The sequence below is a fragment of the Camellia sinensis genome, chromosome 13 (assembly GCF_055761805.1).
Source record: "Camellia sinensis isolate YWXY chromosome 13, ASM5576180v1, whole genome shotgun sequence".
Taxonomy (NCBI): Eukaryota; Viridiplantae; Streptophyta; class Magnoliopsida; order Ericales; family Theaceae; genus Camellia; species Camellia sinensis.
The window spans coordinates 151558614-151578229 of record NC_138973.1 but is presented as its reverse complement, the minus strand read 5'-3'; the positions used below and the strand labels follow the sequence as shown (position 1 = coordinate 151578229).

Sequence of the window (19616 nt, the reverse complement as noted above, 5' to 3'; positions counted from 1 at the left end):
TTGACTTGAATTTAGTCTGTAAGGATTTTTTAATCCTTGTTGGTACGCTCGCATTTATGATATTTTTCTTCGTAGGAAAAATAAGCCATCAGTGATTATTGTGTTTTATGCTCTAATTTTTATGCATTTTGAATTATCTTGATCATTTTTATTTTTTTTTTCGTTCTCCAGCTTGATTTAGCTTGTTATTAATTGGTTATTACAACTTAACAGAAACTTCCTGTCAATAATTTTGTGGTCACTCTTGTTATATTTGTATTACTACATTTTAGAATGAAAATCACTTATGAGTTCAAAGAGATTCATTTATTCTATCCAATTGCATGACTGGAATGAGGATAGCATAATTTGTTCCTTTTTCTGGTCTGAGGTATTTTTATTATCTCCCAACTATGGAAATGAATAGAGCCTTATGGAATCGTCCTACTCCCACCTTTTATCCTCTTCCTCTCCTTTTACCTTTTCAACTCCAAAATTGACTGTTACTGGCCGGCCTCAGGTGTGATAATTATTCATTTGCAATATTCAAAACAGAGACTTATCAAAGTATTTATTAACAAACCCATTGTTATATTGATTCTTGAGTTAAGAACAATCCCATGGGTATTGATTTTTGACTTGGGAGATTTTCGAGGTCTTATATAATTTTATCCTAAATTGCATGCTATTTATCAATTTAACACTGAAACTTGTCTGCTCTTTAAGATATTAGGGTATATTTTGGTTAAAAAGTCACTAACCAGTAACCACTGGTGATTTCATAATCATTGTAACTTCCTAGGCTGACGTAAAGTTTCAACTTCAAGGCTGTTTCTGTGATTATAGAACCTTAATTTCTTACAATGCTTATGTCTATATCTGATGCAGATTTAAGAGTCACAACTCAACTCCCTGAGGGCTCTGAGCTTAAAATATGAAAGTGATGCCATTGGTGAAGCAGTGTGAAGAGTTTTAAACTGAACAAAAAATTGTTTGACTCGGGCAAGAATGTGGAGATATCATGTCCAAGTTCTAAGATTCATTGTGGTACAACCTTTCCCTTGGGACTTCCCCTCAATATGCAGAGGCTTGAACAACTTCTCATAACCGGCGAGTACAGTGATGTGGACATCTATATTGGCGGTCATGGTCTTGTTGCCCAGCCGCATAAAATTATCCTTGGCTTATGGAATGTTCCCTTTTTAAAGGTGAGCCAACTTCTTAGCTCTTCCTTACATTATGACTCCTCATGCCAATTATATAACATGTATGTGTGTGGAATAGTGAGAATAAAATTCTGATGGCTGATCACTATAATCTGCTTAACACTCAGCTTTTTTCAGAATTTCACTCTTTTTCCTGGTTTAAAATAAATACTCCAGCTCTACAAGGAAAATAATTATTGTGTTGGATAATCGGACTAATAGTTGGAGTTTGTTTTGAGCAAATAAGTCAACACTTCTGTTTAGTGTATAATGAACTTACGTTTAGATCATAATGAGAATCTGCTGCTTTTCGTGTAGAAAACTAGAACCACCATAATTCTTATTCATCAAGAAGATTGGGATAAAATAGTTTTTGATCTTTCAGGTAAAAACCGCAAGCAAAAATTAAGATTGAATCTACAACAGCTCCTATACAACTTTATGTATGATTGATCCTTTCACTTTACAATGAACATGAGTGTGACTGACGTGGTTATGAGGTTATGGAAAGTCAACCTTACATGAATATAAAGTGAATGTACTCATGCTCATCTCAGTACGTGTTCATTACACATCGTGAAAGGCTGGAGTAGGGGGACCTCAGTAAATTGAAATTTTAATTTTTGAATTTATATCTGATAAAGAAAAAATTTAGTTTCCACACTTTCTAAATGTTTTTTTATTTTTTGGGATTCTCTGTATTCAAACCATATATTTGTGTGATGTCCAAAAGCTATGTTGTTGCCATGCAACATATTTTGGCAGATTGCATTGACTTTACATATCCATTAAGTATGCAAGGACGATGATGGTTGTGTTCTCTTAACAATTTTGATGATTTTATGACATGGCTATTGAACGACATGGTTGCATTGGCAGATGTTCACCAACGGACTGAGCGAGAGCATTTCGTCGAAGGTTCTTTTACAGGATGTGCCACTAGAAGCATTTAAGGCTATGCTTGAATTCATGTACTATGGAGAACTCAACAAGGAAGACACCATGGATATTGATACCTTGCTACTCCAGCTTCTTCTATTGGCAGATCAATTTGGGGTTACTCTCCTTCATCAGGAATGCTGAAAAACACTTTTGGAATGCCTGTCAGAGGTATTTTGTAATCCTTTCTTCAGCACAAAAGATAATTGCTCAATTTAGTCATCACTATATCTTTGTGTTTACCATTATGCTAAAGTGCTTTTTTTTTTTTGGGATCGAATAAAGTGCTAGTTGTATGACTAGAAATAAAAGAAAGGAGAAGTGTAGTGGTTTCGAACTTCTGAAAACAAAAGAAGAGAACCCTTTTATGATAATGAATTATGATATATTGATACCTCTCATCTACATATTATATGCAGGGATGGAGTTCTATTGGAAGAAGGTCATACAACAAGAATTTTTCAATTATGCACAAGTTTATTGGACGAGGAAGCGGACACTTTTGGCAAAGTAATTGGTTTGTTGTTTCTATAGCTAACCATTGAACTTTGTTGCAGGACGCAGTGTGCCCAATTCTCCAAGTGATTTCGTCTGTTCCTCCATGTAAACTTATTGAAGAAACATGCGAGAAGAAATTTTCAATGCACTTCGATTATTGTACAACTGCAAGCATTGACTTCGTTTTGTTAGACGAGGCAACATTTAGCAAGATTCTTAGGGTGGGTTCTTTCTTTCAAAGTCGTTTATGACAATGACATAACAAGAATGAGTGTTTTGCATTTGCTTCAATACATCATATATTGTAAAGTCCAGTGTGGAAGGTCCAAGAATTTCCAATATGAAGTTTACTAGTAACAGAAACATGACTAAAGGATTAGTCTGTATTAATTATACAGAAAAATATTTTCAACAAAGAAAAAGAAAAACAAGAAGATCATTTTAAATTTTCACTTTTAGTAACAAAAAAGAAAAGAAAAAGAAATTCTAGAGTGAAGATATATGGTCTTATGTGGTGGGAAGCTATGATGTGCTGAAATATTGTACTATTTAAAACCAATCTTTTAATGGATATTAGATGGATGGGATGTCTATCAAACAAGTTTAAAGTCTTCTGTTGCATAGTGTTTGATACTAAAGTACTAGGCCATTTTTTGACTGTATTTTTGAAAGACTACTTTCCAGCGTGTCCATATTAGAACATTTCTTATAATAGTTATGGGCTTTGCAGCATCCAGATTTGACGGTAACATCTGAAGAAATAAGAGTTCTTAATGCAATCTTACTATGGTGCATGCAAGCAAAGGAATTTTATGTGGGGCGTAGTGGATGAGATGATATTAAATTCTGTGCCAGAACTTCTTTTTGGGGAGAGATTTCAGTCTATTATTTATTTTTATTTTTTTTTGTAGCCCTTTGTGCGCTTCCCATTACTTCCATATGCCTTGCTTAAGAAGGTATGTGGCTCAGAATAAAGAGATAACATCTCATAGTAGAGAGATCTATTCGCCAGATTAAAAATTGGGCTTCTTTCTTGTATCCTCATTCTCACTTTCTTATGCTATTGTAGTTGGAAAGGAGTGACCTTAGTAGAAAGATTCCTACTTATGATTTTCTGGTGAGTAAAATTGTAATTTTCAGCCAAAAATTTCTGGATATGTTGATTATGTAGGGTTATTCTTTTCATTGACTTCTCTTATTGGACTGTAACAGGTGAAAGAGGCCATTTGTTATTTAGAATTTGGATTGGCTAATCCACAAGGTGACCACAAGTAAGTATTATGGTTTAAATGTCAATCTCTTCTGTACAATCTTGCCTTCTGGACTTGTTGAATTAAGAATAAGAAATAGAATATTACACTCACACTTGATTTACAACATTGGGAGTGGGAGAAGATACATGTTTTTTTTTTTGTTTTTGGTTTCTTGGAACATACAGGATGAGAATAATTTTGGATCAAGGCACTATTCTAAGTGATAAATCAAATTAAAGATTTAGTTTACCATCTATCTTAGTCAACACTAGAAGTTTCTATTTTTCAATTGAGCCTCATTGCAATAGACGTATCAAGTTTGACCGTTCTTGTGTAATATTACGTCCCCAAATCCATCTCTCTTCATATAAAGACACTTTCCACTCAAGCTACCCGGCCTAGTTTTTCTTTCCCTTCCTTTCTCCATGTTTCACTGTAAATAGAATGGAAAAAGGGTGGCAGACAAGGCATTGCCATTACCACTCTAAATGCCACGACAATTGTTGTATTACTTTTACCTTCTGGCCCAAGTGTATCTATCTAGACCACCTATTTTGAAATTTTATGGCATTTTGACATCTTCATAATGATTTTGTTAGCCTTTTTGTGGCTGAACATGTCATCAAGTTACGCAGGCAAATATAAAACGAGCCATGTAGGGATGCCTCTTCATTATTGTGGACACATAATTCTATGGGTATTTCATGAAAGAAAATCTACATTTGCTTTAGGTTGACAATGAGAAGCTAGACAGAATTTGTCTGGCCTGGATTTGACATTGAATGGATTTGGGTGAAATCCCACAGCTGAAATGGACAGTAAAGGCTATCCTGTTCTTACCAAATTAAATTATATTCTTGTGTTGGTGAATATTTTACTTCCATACATCCTATGTATTCAATTATATGATCATGTCTTTGTGAAAGGGCTGGTTAGACGTTTGTTAGAGAGTGACAAAACATGTGAGACAAGAGTCCCAATGGATGACTAGGGAAGAGATAGATCCATCTATCTGAGAAAGAGGGAGGCAGTGGAGTAGGGGAGCTCAGAGTACATAGTTTATGACCAACCTCTCTTGAAGAGTGTGATGTAGAAGAAACTAGTGATGTAAAGGAGTACTTCCTTCTATTTATGGAAGGTTAGTCACATGGCCACAACTAATTGTCCTGTTTTCTCGAGATTCTATTAAGATTTATCAGAAAGCAATCGAGTTGTTAGGGGATTTGTCTTGTTTACTGAGATTTCATAGATAGGTTTAGTGGCATGATATCTGTCTATGATTAGGATTGGCTATGCCTATGGGGGCATAGTGACAGGGCGAAACTTCTTCATCTAGCTTCCAAGCCACAAGACGCACAGAGGGTGCTTGCGGAAAACTTCGTGATGTGGGACGACCAGAAAGTAAAAATATTGTAAATGAAAATAACAAACTACACCGAAAGAAAAGAAAATTGAACCTAGATCTCAATACTCAATATCTCAATTCAATAGTCAAAGCTGAATAACCCCACTACATAATGCCCTATTTATAGGCACATCTAAGAAAATCCTAACTAAAAATTTCCAAAATAAAATAAGACAATAATTAAATCGTTAATAAATTCCTAAATAATATTCTAATATGGTAATAATTCCTAAAATCTAATCTTTCCAAAGACCATTAAATCCTTCTTCATCCAATGCCTTTTTTGTCCTCATCACTTCAATGTGCCCAAAATGTTGCCTTAGCTTAGGCATTTGAGTGGCGTGGTATAGCATCAGAAGTACTTGGAGTAATAGATTGCACGGTATTATTTCTGGTAATAAATCATGCAGTATGACTTCCACTACGAAGAGACGGCTTGGATTCTTGACTCGGGTGTTTGGTTGGAAATGGGAAGTCTCAGGGCTTAGGCATGTAAGAGATGCTTGTAAGTCCTTTGATTCCATTCAGTTAAGATCAACTGATTTTCAGAAACTAATCTTTCGGAGAGTTATGAAATCTTTGTTATAATTATAAGTGATCAACAATTCATCTCTATTTGGTTGCCCTTCAAAGAAACTGAATTTTGCCAACTACTTCAATATGTAGAGATGGTTTTCAAATAATGTGATGCCATGCACAATTACGACACAAAGCTTCTTTAAAAGTTGAGTCCAAGTTCCGGAGTTCAAGTCATGTACTTTTGCTTGCTTGCAGTAGGAGAGCATGTCAAAATTAGTTTCTTTACTTGAAATCCTTACAAATGAATGATTTATGGCTGACGTAGTTTCGCTTTATAGTGCAAGATTCCAACACAGGCGATCTAGTTTTAAGGAGCGGCAATACATATGTGATGGTGACAGCAATGGAGTTCTGTACTTCATTGGCACGTCATTTGGGGAACATCAATGGGTAAATCCTGTACTCGCAAAGGTGACTTCTCGAAATACTGTTGTTCTCTTGATTTGCCAATGGTTTTGCGAAATTATTGATATCTTATCCTTTAAATTGCATGTTTCAGAGAATTTGTGTTAGTGCTAGCAGTCCCATTTCAAGACATACCAACCCTAAGGTTTTGGTCTCAAGGTATTGAATTTGTATTTTCTTTGTGGTCTCTCTTTTTTTCTTTTTTTCTTTCTTTATTTGAATGAAGTAAAAAATGATGAGTTTATCATGAAATTTATTGACAATAATTCTAGGATTCTCTGGACGGGAAGACTTGGACTAACTTGAGAGCGCACGAGAACGACCAGACTGTTGGAATGGTTATAAAATTCTGGATAAAACCAGAATTTTTCCTAAGTTCGGTCTATTTTTTAGGTGGGCCCCGAGTGTCGATTTACTCGGGTCAAAGTGGTAACGCGTTCTATGCCGCGTTGTGATTCATGTGGTATATTTGGTTGCTCAAAACCATTACCGAGTGAATGGGAAATTGAAGCCAAAGTGTGCTCCATGGAAATGGAGTTTTGGTGGAAATTCCTTAAGGTTGTAAATTGGCTTGTCCCACATTGATTTGGTGGGAGGTTTTGAAAGGGTTTATAAGGCTTAGGGTGAGATACTTGGGGTGTGCCCCAAGGGGTACCCAAGTGTTTTAGAGGGAGAGGTTATGGGCAAAATGGGCTAGACCCATTGGACCCAAAAATCACCACACGCGCGCCGCCGCCGTCCGTCCGGTCGGGCGAGCGCGGGTGTGTGGTTGGGCTTCTAATCTTTTTGGGCCAAAAACATTTGAATTTAATTTTATTTTTTATTAAAATAAAATCCATAATTCAAATTAAATTGGTTTGGATTATTTGTTCATCCAAACAGGGCCCTTCCCGGTTTCAAACAGAAATAAACTGTTTTGGAATTAGTGCACACCCAAACAGGGCCCTTCCCGGTTTCAAACAGAAATAAACTGTTTTGAAATTAATGCACACCCAAACAGGGCCCTTCCCGTTTTACTATCTTTTTGAATTGATTCAAATCTGTTTGAATTCAAAACCCAACAGGTATGATACCTGTTCAATTCAAAACCAAGAGCTACATACCTGTTTAATTCAAAATGAAGAGCCACCTTCACATCTATAAATAGGACCACCCTCATTTGATGTTTGGATTCAGAAATTTCGTATTTCACTTCTGTTTTCTATTCTTCATCTTGCTGCATTTTATTTTCAAAAGAAAGAGTGTAAACACTTAGTGTATTCGTAAGGCAAACAATTAGTAGTGCTGCTATTGTTTGTGGAAGATCATTTCATCCTGGGAGATAGACGTCCGAATTCTGAAAGCACCGTGGAGAGGACGAATCTGTCTTAAGGACACAGTGTTAAACACTGGACTTGATCAGAAATATAATTCGAAGAAATTAAATCAAGTAAGTTATTTAATTACTTTCAGTGTTGTTTTTATTTGTTTATTTATTCAGATTTTAATTTTGTTTTTGTAACAAAATAAAATCTGTTTTTATTTATTTATTTTTTATTTCGAGTTTGATTTTTGTAATCAAACATATTCTCTCCGTTTATCTATTTCTTTTATTCTTGTTGTTGTTTTGTACACAACAGAATTAAATCCTTTTAAATACAGTGAAGATTGTCCAACACAGACAATGTGCAAACCGAGTCAGTTTGCTTCGTGGCCAATAATAGGTCCCAATGCTCTGCTTCCCTTCAGATTCTTTAGGGTTATATTGACTGCTCCCACAACCGATGATTCTAATCCCTGGAACTTTTGCATTTGCTTCTTGGAGCCCTATGGTTACTTCCACTAAATTTTGATTACTTTGATACAATTTTGTTTTTGTTTTTTTGGATTTATATTATGTTGTGGGATATTAGAGCATTTTCAACCCTTCACTTTTCTTTTTTCTTTTTTTATATCTAATTTGATTCAAATTTTGAATAAAAAGCTTGATTTGATATGAACTATTCCAATCATTTCATTAAATTTTTATTAAAATCTTTTCAAAAAGATTCCTATTACCTCAAATTTTTTTATTTATCAAATTTGATAAATAAATAAAAAAAATCATCTCCAATATTTTATCTTTTTAAATTTTCACCCGACACAAATTTGATATAAAAATATTTTTTCTTGATTTGATAAACATTTAATCCAAGGACATTAGAGATGCTGTTAGACGGCATATTTATATGCTTGGCTATGAAGCCTATCCCTCAACTCTCTGTCATGGCTTTTATTTTTTTTAATCAACAACAAAACATTTTATTGACAAATCAAAAAAAGTAAGTGAGGATAAGGAATCCTCTTACAAAGGAAAAAGGAAAATCACAAAAACTAAAACCTAACAAGAAACTCTTAAAACAAAATTTTATATATCACACACCACCAACCAATCTCTAACTAACAAAAAAAAGTGAGATCCCCTTAAAAAGAGGATTTTCCAAAACCCAAAAAAAAGTTAAATGGCACATACAATCCCATAAACAGTCTATCTCTCGAGACTTATCTTCAAACACCCTCACATTTCTTTCGAGCCTAGAACCCAAAAAGTTGCAAAGACTACATTAGACCATAACATTTTGACTCTCTTCGATCCTCCAAAAGCGCGAAAGTCAACTTGGAGCATATGTGCACTCCTTTGCAGGGCTACCTACATAACATCCCCCAACAAAAACAATTTGTGCCATAGAGTCAAAACAATTGGGCAATGCAAAAATAAATAATCCACGGATTTCTCATTCTTACAACACATAATGCACCACTGAGGATTTAAAAATTGATTAGGTCTCGGTTTCTGCAATGTATCATTTGTCAAAGTGCCTTCATGAATCAAAGCTCACATAAACACTTCCACCTTAAGAGGAACACAAGCCTTCCAAATTCTTTTGCAAAAAAGAAATTGAGAAACATGAGAATTATCAATAAGTTCATCAAAAAAGGACTTACAAGAAAATATTCTAGATGAATGGAAAGCCCAAACCCTCTTGTCCTCCATAAGAGAAGCCAAAGAGAAATTGTCAATTTTGGACAACAAAGACGCCAACCGTGCAGCCTTCCTATCATTAAGATTTCTAGAAAAATCAAGGCTCTGTTTGGTTGTATTTTTAAAACGTGATTCTACACTTACATTTGCAAATGATGTTTGGAACGAGTTTTAGAAACACGTTTTCAAAACTCTGCAGAGAACTTTGAGACAGGCGAGATTTTCAGAATTTTTTTTTTGCAAATTTTGCCTAACCGGTCGTCCCACCGATTGACCGGAATAGTGAATTTTTTTTTTTTTTTGCTACAATTGATATGGTAATTTTTATATATTCAAAAAAAAATATTTTCTGAATTTTTAAAAAAAATTTATGTGTTTTAAAATAATTTTGAGTTGTATATTTGGTTATGAGTTGTAATTTTTTGTATTAAATATCAAATGTCACATCAACAATTCCCCACTGAATTCAAAACTCTTTACCAAACAAATTTTTCACACTCAAATCATAATTCCAAATTCACAAACTCAAAATACAACTCATACTCTCAAATCATAGTTACAAAGCTCTACTAAACGTAACCCAAAATTTCAAGAAATTGGAGCCAAAAGTGAACAAGCCATGGAAGCAATAGAAGAGTTATGAGATCGAGCCACTTTATAGAGATGTGAAAAATTAAAAGCAAAAGAAGATTGACCCATTCAAACATCCTCTCAAAAACGAACAAGTGCCCCATTGCCCACCTTTATAGAAAAATGACGAGACCAACAAGTGTAGATATGCGAAATTGATTTCCAAGGAGCACAACAGTTACCCCGTAGAACCACCTGTGAGTCCATACCATTGTCTTGAGTCCCATACTTACTTCTAATAACCAAATGCCATAGTGAATCACTCTCAAGTGGAAATATCCATAACCATTTACCAAGAAGAGCCATGTTCCTAGCTAAAATGTTATCAATAGCCAAACCCCCTTTTTTCTCAAACAACGAAACTAAATCCCAACTCACCAAGTGATCCCTCTTCCCCTCGTCTTTGCCCTCCCAAAAAAAAATCTCTTATCAACTTTTCTAATGCCTTTGCCACCTTAACCGGTATCTTAAACAAAGATAAAAAATAAATAGGAATACCACTTAGAACCGACTTAACCAAAGTGTATCTACCCCCACGTAACAATAAAGCCTTACTCCACCCTTTCAACCTCTTACCAATCTTCTCCACAACTGGATTCCAAAAAGCTTCATTTCTAGGATTACCCCCCAATGCAAGACCTAAGTACTTAAACAGAAGTGCCTCTATACCACATCCTAAAAAAGCCGTCCTATTCTAAAGCAGATCTTGCTGCATATTAATGCCCACCACCCTACTTTTCTCCAAATTAACCTTAAGCCCCAAGATTACCCCGAAATGTCTCAAAATTGAATAAAAGTTAACTATCTCACTTTCATCCCTTGTTGAGAAAAATATGGTATCATCGGCATACTGTAAATGTATGGCACTAACTCTATTTCCCCCCCCCCCAACCTCCAATCCTGCAAAAAGACCTACTTCTCTAGCTCTATCGACCATCCTGCCCAGTACATCTGCCACCAAAATAAAAAGAAAATGAGATAATGGGTCCCCTTATCGTAATCCTCGCAAAGCCCTAAAACATTCCCCTGGTTTACCATTAACTAAAACAGACATATTGCACGTTGACAAACATCCCCTAATCCAAGATCTCCACCGCCCACCATAACCCTTCTTGTCCAATACAAAATCCAAAAATTGCCAATCCACCTTAAAAAGAATTCCTTCCTTTCCTCAACTTCTATATTCCTCCACTACTTCATTCGCCACTAGAACTACATCTAAGATTTGTCTTCCTTTCACAAAAGCCCTTGCGCCATCGACACAGTCTCCCCCAATGAAATTCTTATTCACTTTGATAAAACTTTCCCCAAAATCTTATAAAATGATATGACCAAACTAATGGGCCGGAAATCTCCAATTCTTACCGCATTTGCTTTCTTGGGAATTAAACAAATGAATGTGGCATTTGAGTTCAAATTAAAAACCCTTGACTCATGAAATTCCGAAAAAAACTCCTAACAAATCCTGTTTCACCACCTCCCAACACTCCTAAAAGACAGCCATGGAAAAACCGTCCAAACTTGGAGCTTTGTCTCTCTCACAATCAAAAACTGCCTCCCAAATTTCCTTTTCATCAAATGGTCTTCCAAGCCATGCTGCAACTGTTTGATCAATAGGTCCCCATTCAAGACCTTCAATCCCCGGTCTAGTCATCTCCTCCTTCGAATAAAGCTTGGAATAAAAGTCATAAATTCCATTGACAATCTGATTCTCCCGTTCCTCCACTACCCCTGGGCTTACTTCTAATCTCTTGATAAACTTCTTTCTTTTCCCATCTGCCATCCTATGAAAAAAATTTCAATTCACATCCCCTTCCTTCAACCATTTAACCTTTTGCTTTTTTAGCCCAATAAATTTGCTCCCTAAACACCAACTCTTCCAATTTCAATCTCAAATCGCTCCCTCCTAAAGGACTCATCCAAACCCCCCTACACCTCCAATACATCTAACTCTTCGATTTTGCTCAACACCTCCTTTTTTTAAAACAACAAATTTCCAAAAACCTCTCTATTCCAGCACTTCACATTCTCCTTGACCTTCTTCAACTTTTTCATAAACTTAAAACACTCCTATCCATAACAACTAGCGTTGGCCCACCATTCCTCAAACTTCCTTTTAAAAGATGGATGCTCCAACCACATGTTTTCAAATCTAAAAGGCGTTGAGCCCCACTTTACTGGACAACTTTCAATCATAATAGGACAATAATCTGACGTTAATCTCAGTAATGATTCCTGCCTTAAATTGGGGAAAAAACCTTCCCACCCCATGGAGAACAAAAATATATCCAATCTACAACACACCAAATTCTCTTGCAAATTAGACCATGTAAATTTAGTATTGCACTAAGGAAGGTCCACCAACTCACAATCTTTGATAAACAAATCAAAGTCCCTCATGCCCCTAGTGGTTCGAATTCCATTGAGTTTTTCTGAGCTTTTCCTAACCGCATTAAAATCTCCCCCTAAACACCAATTAGGGGAACACAACCCAGATAACCCATATAGCTCATCCCACAAATCCTTTCTCCTAGACATTCTATTAGGACCATAAACCCCTGTCAACCACCACTCTATATTGTCAAGATTTCGAAACCTAATTGATAGTGAAAACTCCCCCACTATAGTTTCACATTGAGAAACAACTCTCTCATCCCACATCACCAAAATGCCCCCTGATCTACCCATTGAAGGCAAACAAACCCAACTCCAATCCCTAACACCCCAAAGACTCTTCATGAACCTCCTATCACACCTTTCTGCTTTAGATTCTTAAAAAACCACTATGTCCGGTTAATTACTCCTTAGAAAATCCTTAATAACACCCCTCTTTCTCCGAGAACCCAACCCCCTCACATTCCAACTAATAAACTTCATTGGGAAACATTTTCACCCGTAGTTACCTCCCGGCGTCTCTCATAATTAACCAAACTTGCTAAATTCCCGAGTTCCCTTACCCCTTTTTGAGTGCTATCTCCTACCTTTCTACCATCTTTCTCCCTTGTAAACCTAATATTCTTACTAACTGATCCGGACGTCCCCTTGATTTTAACTAAAGACATGCCCATAACTTGAAGTAACTACATAAAACAAGGCACCTCCTCCTCCTCAATTGGGCAAGTCTCATACTTAATTCCTTCAACCAACTCTCCGTTTCTTCAACCCCGTTACTAAAAACGTGGCCCTCCTTGTCAACATGATTACCTGAGATCCCTCCTTGATTGTCATACATGTGACCTTGAATACAATTAGCTTGTAAAGACTCAGACACAATAGTAGACTCATTCACAATGGCCCTTAAGGTATCTATGTTAACCCCTTGTTCATGAATATCCCTTGATGAGATCTGAAGAACAGGACAAATCAGCCCAAAAGAATGAATTGAAGAATCCCCAACCCTAGCCCTTTCCCCAGAAAAAGAAATAGAAGAAACCAGAATGGCTTGTACCCCCTTGAACGAAGATGAAAATGTTAAAACTTTGGTAAATGAAGGACTGACCTAATTCAGAGAGTTAGAAACCTACTCGATATCCTCACCATCAGTAGTACAATCAGCATTGAAAGATTATTGAGAACCTAATCCTGATCAACTTGCTCATCCTCCATACTGTCCCCTTCAGTTTGAGAATCTGAACTCTCAAATGAACCATACTCTTCCAAAGCTTGCAATACCTCACGCGTGTCAAAACGACCCTCTTCCAAGTCCTGAATCATTTTTTCCGAAGCCAAAATAATCTCTAGCAAGTCCTCAGCCACCGCATTGAAACTCTGAAAATCCCTACATGATCTATCCACAATATCGTTCAGCCCTAGTTGTGCTTTCTTTATGCTAAGGTCTTCGCGAATGATCGGCTGCCTAGGACGATCGCAATCGACTAGTTCTGATGCTTCAGAAGTGAAGGGTCTACTCCTGTCCTCAGTCACTAAAAATCCTCAAAGCCCATCGACACCAACTAACTCAAAAGCTTTAACCCGTGAGGCCAAAATAATTGGGCTATCCTTCCGACCTAAACCCATCTCCGAAACCTCCTTCGGGTTGGAACCAAAAGCCCTTAATCTGTCCACAATCCCTAGGCCTCTTTTTTTAAAACAAGGAAATGTATTGGGGCCCTCATTAATAACTGGGTCACATTCCTTAAAACTTTGAAAATCATTTGGGCCAACCTCATCTTGTACTCCAAAATTAAAATGTTTATTTGAAATAACCAAATCGTGGGCTGAGCCCACTGTTTGACCAGGCCCAAAGTTAATCAAACACTCTAACTGATTGCCCCTTTCGTCTCTTACGCTTCTTCCATTGCCGTCATCCATTTCGTGCAGTCCACCAGCCTGACTTCTCACCTCCATTCTGCCACGTCTCATGGCTGTCGCTTAAGACCCCTTACTTCTCCTTTCTCCGGTACTAGAATCGTCTGAAACTGGTTGAAAACTCCATTGCCTGTGAACCTCCCGTCTTCCACTGGGCTTTGTTAATGCCTTTAATCGTACAGCGGCAGAAACTCCTTCCACTTGAACGTCAATAGTCGTCGATAAGAACCCATTACCAATACCTTTGACTTTCAATCTTGCCTCAAAGAGATTTCTGAAAGACCTGGTTCTACTATCCACCTCTAACAGACCTCCACACTTCGTTCCAATCCATTCAAAAACCATGTTAGTCCAAAAACTAAAAGGTAAATCACAAATAGAGACCCATCCCCCATTTGAAGCAATGGCATTGGCCCTACTGTGCTTTTCATCTAACCAGCTCTCCAAACTCACCGCAATGCTCCTATAAAAGAAACAGTCCCTAGCCACCATAGTAAGCCTCCTCCTCAATGCTTTTTGCAACAAACAGAGCTCTGTTTAATTGAAAAGGCCTAAGAGAAATATTAGATTTAAAAGATCAACATAGCTCCTCCTCAATCTGTGCCCATGCATCCAAGAAATCAGTTCTAGTGCAGACCACCACCTTACACATCTCCATAATAGAGCTACTGCCTCCCAAGGGATCTATTTTAGAGCTGAGCACAAATGCATACGAAACTCCTCTATTTGCCCCTGTTTTCTGCTGAACAGAGTTGTTCACTCTTGGGATGCCTGTGCGAGTCTTTGATAAATCAAGGTCACTTGGATACTTCCTTTCCCCATCGTCCTTAACCCTAGAATCTCCATGAATAATTCTTTCAAACATGTTGGCCACTGCCATCCACCCTTGACCATCAACCCTTCCTGGAAGAATAATGTTACTTCTTCGTAACTCGGTCACCCATTTAGACAACTCCACAAAGACACCACCCTTGTTGCTGTATTTCTGAAGACAGAATACTACTGAACTGCTGCTATACTTGCTGGAAAATGGTCGATCCTTGCGCCATCTCCAAACCTGTCGCAAACCCTGCATTGCCCAAAAACTCCCCCCAAATCGATCTTGATAGAATAACTTCTAAGTCGATTCCTTTCAATGATCTCCACTAAACTACCTCTGGATTCTCTATCAATCTGAATGATGATAAGCTTTTGTTCAATACGTAACTCTAAAACTCCCCCACGAAACTTCTGCATTTTTTGTTTTTTTTGTTTTTTTTTTGTTTTTTGTTTTTAGTTAACTTTGAATAAAAACCTTCACTCTTCGATTTCAATCCACATAGCTGTTGATTATCTCCTTGATGAATCTACCAATCTGGTTCTCACTACTCATTCCTTGCAACGGCATCTTCATCATATTCACAGCGAGTAATATGCAAGCTAGTAGGGCAAAGGTTCCTCTGTCATGGCTTTTATCATGCCGCTAAGAGGTCCATTCTTCACATTATGGCACAACTTAGAACACTTTTAGGACTATGATTGGATTAAGGATTTGAGAAGTGATATCCTTCCTATTTTCTTTCCTTTTGCATGTCATTCCTCAAATCTTTGATCCAAACAGAGACAATTTTCCAATCAGCAAGATAGCATTTAACCTAGATTCATGGGAGTGTCTTCAATTTTCCAAACAGAGACAATTTTCCAATCAGCAATGACCTTCCAAATCTGGAGTGTCTTCAATTGTGTACAAATAAATATAGATTCATGGGAGTAAGCTCTAACAACAGTCCATTCACTAGAATTTATAAAATTTCAATAGAATTTATAAAATTTCAAGTAACAACAATACTGTTCTACAAAATTAGTCCACAACCAGCTTTCATAGTGAGGAAACCAAAACAGTTGAGCCTATTTACCATTTACCCAATCATAATTTGTTCAATGCTCTAAAAAGTTGAACACTACTTTGCCAAAAGCCAAAATTAGGCCATTCAACCAAAACTAAGAGCAAACAAAGCTATTACCTAGGTCCGAGGCATCCAATTAAAACCATAGCTTGGACAATCCCAAGTACCAAAAGGATCGGCAAAGTAATTGAGATAGCATTGCATTCTGTTTGGACAGCACCCACCCATTGCTTTTGATGCCAGTTTGAATCTAGCCAAAAGACCGGGTTATACTTTTGATGCCCCATTTGAATCTAACTATAATCAATCTGCAACAACCTGGTCCACTGATTTTCAACCTGCTCTTCTAACTCCATTTCTACCACGCACATGTGGTGCATGCCTATAGGTACATTCCATATAATCTTTGTTGCAATAAAGTCTCTTATTACCAGTTGATAGAGCGTCCGATGAATGGTAACATTAGATATTGATTTAAGGAAACAAAAACATTGAAAATTAAGCAATAATAATCATTCCAGATGCGTTTAGCTGGCAGTAAAATACTTGTGCAACATAAAGCTCTAAAAATGAAAAGTTATATACTCTTACACCATTTTTCAGGTTCACAAAAACAAGGGTTGTAGACGAAGACATCACTCAAGTAACGGTTACAACGCATGCATTAACTTCCAAGAGGAGGCAATAAGACCCAAGGATTCAATTACCTCCTTATAGAGGGTACAGCACCCCTACCAGGTGGAGCTCCACGACCAGCAGCCTGAGCCTGCACAGTAAACAAGTTCAATAGTCAGGCCACTTGTTAATAGAGAGGTCACAACCTGTTAAGCATGCTATAGATCAAACATCTTGTGATCCAATAGAGTCTCAAACAAAGTTTTTATTTTTTATAACATGAAAACCAAGGGTGTGTTTGGTTTGTGTTTTGAAATAAATTTTCAAAAAAAATTTTAGAGAGCTTAGAATTTTTTTTTTTTTTTTTGGTTTGTTTGGTTGTATATTTTGAAAATAGTTTTAGAGTTTGAGAGTTTGGGATGATTTGATATTTTGTTGTAATTGAGTAGATGTGTGTAAGAGAAGAAGTGATTGAGAAGAAAAGAGGAGAGAGAAAAAATGATTGATTGATGTGTAATAGAAAAAAGTTATTTTAGAATTTTTTTGAAAAAATTTGTAACCAAATATGTTTTTGAAAATTTTCTTCCAGAAACATGTTACAAAACACAAACCAAACACACCCCAAATGTTCTAAAACTTGATTTTGTACAAAATAATTACAGATGCCAAATCATTACACTTTCGTCAAAGACCCATTTTATGATGTTAATGGAAACAATATATATATAGATAAACTTACTCTAGCCCGCATTGCAACAGCACGACCCCGGCCAACTCCAATTGCTGAGCCCTTACCCTTCATTAAGTTAAGTGAAAGAAATTAGAAAACTAAAGAAGGTAACCGACATAGGAAAGATAAAGACATATATGAATAAGTACCTTGATTCTAGACTCCAAACGCTTAAACATTGGAGCATTCTTAAGCATGTCTGGAATCACCATAAACCTAGTTGGAAATCACATTTGTTCCAAATAAATGTGGTTATAAGAAAACAAACTATTACAAATGAATGTGGTTACTAGCAAACAAACTATCTCAATTAAGCTGCAAGACAATACCTGACTTTGCTGCCTCGAATAAAGACATGCTCGAGTTGTGAAACCTTCCCATCCTGTGAAGTATGAAGGAATCAACCAGTATTAGCAACTGATGTGAGCAACTGATGTGAAAGTGTATAAGGAAAGGGAAGAGTCAACAGACATGGATACCAAAAAAGGGTGCACATATGTAATCAATTATCAGAAAGACCAAAAACCAAATTAAAAATGGAATACAATCATATATGATTCAAATCACCATGTACAGCTATCTAAAAGTCAATATTAATGACCCTGCAGCAGACCTGGGGGAAAAGGTATATGCAAGTGTATGTTTGCTCGTTACAGTCCAAATCCGAACATATTACATGAAAAATTGTGTATTATTTATTTTACTTGTTCTATTTTATTTCAGGTTTAATATGTCGCTTGCTCTCCATATTTCTTGGCACCTGCTTTTGCTAACTAAGAAAACTTTAGTGAGCACTTACAGCTTCAGCACTACAGCTCAGCAATGAACCTATCATCAAAGTCACAACTAGGAGTGAACAATATCCACAAATTATAATGCAGTATCTAGCCACTATATACATGACATATAAGTATCAGCCAGACACTAACAAATAAATTCTGTGTGTCTCATAGTTTTCTGATGCACATGATCATTATTGACGCCATGTTGCTTCCCTTCTGTACAATGCAAGACTCAATCCCTATGGAATCATGTAGCATATGCCATGGAGTGATTGCCTAAGAACGTAAAGTGCTTCTTGTTTGATCAGGTGTCTACCTATGGATTACCCACTTCAAGCACCAAAACTCTTGGGAACTGAATGCCTCTTTATCTGCTAGTTTCCCATTTCTACACTTTGTTATAAATGGCCTTTTTCATGTCACAAAAAATAGTAAAGGTTTTGTGTAACCAATCAAATGAAATGGTAAGGTGAACAAAAACTAACAAATCCTTAGGCATATTCTTACTTTTTGAAATGGAGATCATACAAGAAAGATACTTTGGCCTCCTATCCTATCTTATTCTCACTCATCCATCACAATTCAAAACCATTGAGAAATAAAATTTTCTCACAATATGACTACTACCAATAAGGATGAAATAGCCATTGCACCACAATAATGAGAGACGGGCAAGAAATATAAGAAACAAGCCACCAAGAATATAACATAGGGAAAAATTCAGTTTACTCTGCTAGAGCACTTTACCCCTTGTGATTTAGATATAGGTTGAGACCTCCCTTGTGATTTTGGGTTAAAGTGCAACCATTACATTTTCCGTCCACGGGACTCGTGGCTACATGCATGCTTTTGGAAGCCAAGTCAAAAGTCAAATTTCTATGCAAAAAGACACTATCGCCCTTGGCTTCATCTTCTTCCTCCCACCCATTTGATGACCCAAGCCCAGGAAGTTCAATTGATAGTTGAGGCAAGAATCAAAGTTTTCAATATCCTTTTTCTGTGAATCAGTGATATATTTATATGAAGTTGTGAAACAATTATAGATGGGAACTCTAAAAAAAGCAAAGTTTGATTGGAAAATGCCAAAATCTGAATGACCCTCATTGTTTGCTTTTCTACATTGTCGATAAAAGATTGCCAATATTTGTGATGTTGGTGGCACTTTTGTGAGCAAAGCCGAGGACTTGCGGACGATGTAGTTCACCAAGGTTTAACCTTTTGTGTTATGTTTCTATATGATCCGATAGGGTTCTGAAATTGGGATTCATAGGGCTTTATATTAAAGAAACCAAAATGGGATCTTCTATGCAACTTCTTCACCGACTTGCTGTAGCTTATTATGCATCAACAACTGTTAGTACAACACTAAAACATTTTAAATTCAAAGTATAGTGTGTTAGG

At 36.6% G+C, this 19616-nt stretch overlaps 2 protein-coding genes and 1 long non-coding RNA gene across 6 annotated transcripts in view; 2 read left to right on the top strand and 1 right to left on the bottom strand.

Annotated features, from left to right (window-relative positions):
- Positions 1 to 858: 858 nt before the first annotated feature.
- Positions 859 to 3725, top strand: LOC114288995 (BTB/POZ domain-containing protein At2g30600-like). 3 transcript variants are annotated; one of them, XM_082903736.1, is made up of 5 exons: positions 873 to 1187; positions 2064 to 2294; positions 2543 to 2565; positions 2681 to 2842; positions 3352 to 3720. In XM_082903736.1, the coding sequence occupies exons 2-5, from the start codon at positions 2261 to 2263 to the stop codon at positions 3451 to 3453; spliced, it is 321 nt and encodes a 106-aa protein (XP_082759862.1). In that variant the 5' UTR covers positions 873 to 1187; positions 2064 to 2260; the 3' UTR covers positions 3454 to 3720. The 3 variants fall into 3 exon arrangements, 2 of the variants coding, with proteins under 2 accessions (XP_082759862.1, XP_082759863.1); XR_014349773.1 differs by lacking the exon at positions 2543 to 2565 and having other exon boundaries at positions 859 to 1187; positions 3352 to 3725; XM_082903737.1 differs by lacking the exon at positions 873 to 1187 and having other exon boundaries at positions 2004 to 2294.
- Positions 3726 to 3832: 107 nt separating this feature from the next.
- On the top strand, positions 3833 to 6586 carry LOC145789234 (uncharacterized). Of its 2 annotated transcripts, none has more exons than XR_014349774.1 (3): positions 3833 to 3892; positions 6137 to 6269; positions 6358 to 6586. It is a non-coding gene; the product is annotated as an uncharacterized LOC145789234 (long non-coding RNA). The 2 variants fall into 2 exon arrangements; XR_014349775.1 differs by lacking the exon at positions 3833 to 3892 and adding an exon at positions 4852 to 5012 and having other exon boundaries at positions 6143 to 6269.
- Positions 6587 to 16561: 9975 nt separating this feature from the next.
- Positions 16562 to 19616, bottom strand: part of LOC114289530 (small nuclear ribonucleoprotein SmD3b) — a 5075-nt gene continuing 2020 nt past the window's right edge. The window contains exons 2-5 of the mRNA XM_028233279.2: positions 17763 to 17815; positions 17583 to 17649; positions 17443 to 17499; positions 16562 to 16854 (exon numbers count right to left, since the gene is read on the bottom strand). Of these exons, the coding sequence (XP_028089080.1) occupies positions 16792 to 16854; positions 17443 to 17499; positions 17583 to 17649; positions 17763 to 17815 (240 nt within the window). The 3' untranslated portion in view covers positions 16562 to 16791. The remainder of the gene's footprint in view (positions 16855 to 17442; positions 17500 to 17582; positions 17650 to 17762; positions 17816 to 19616) is intronic.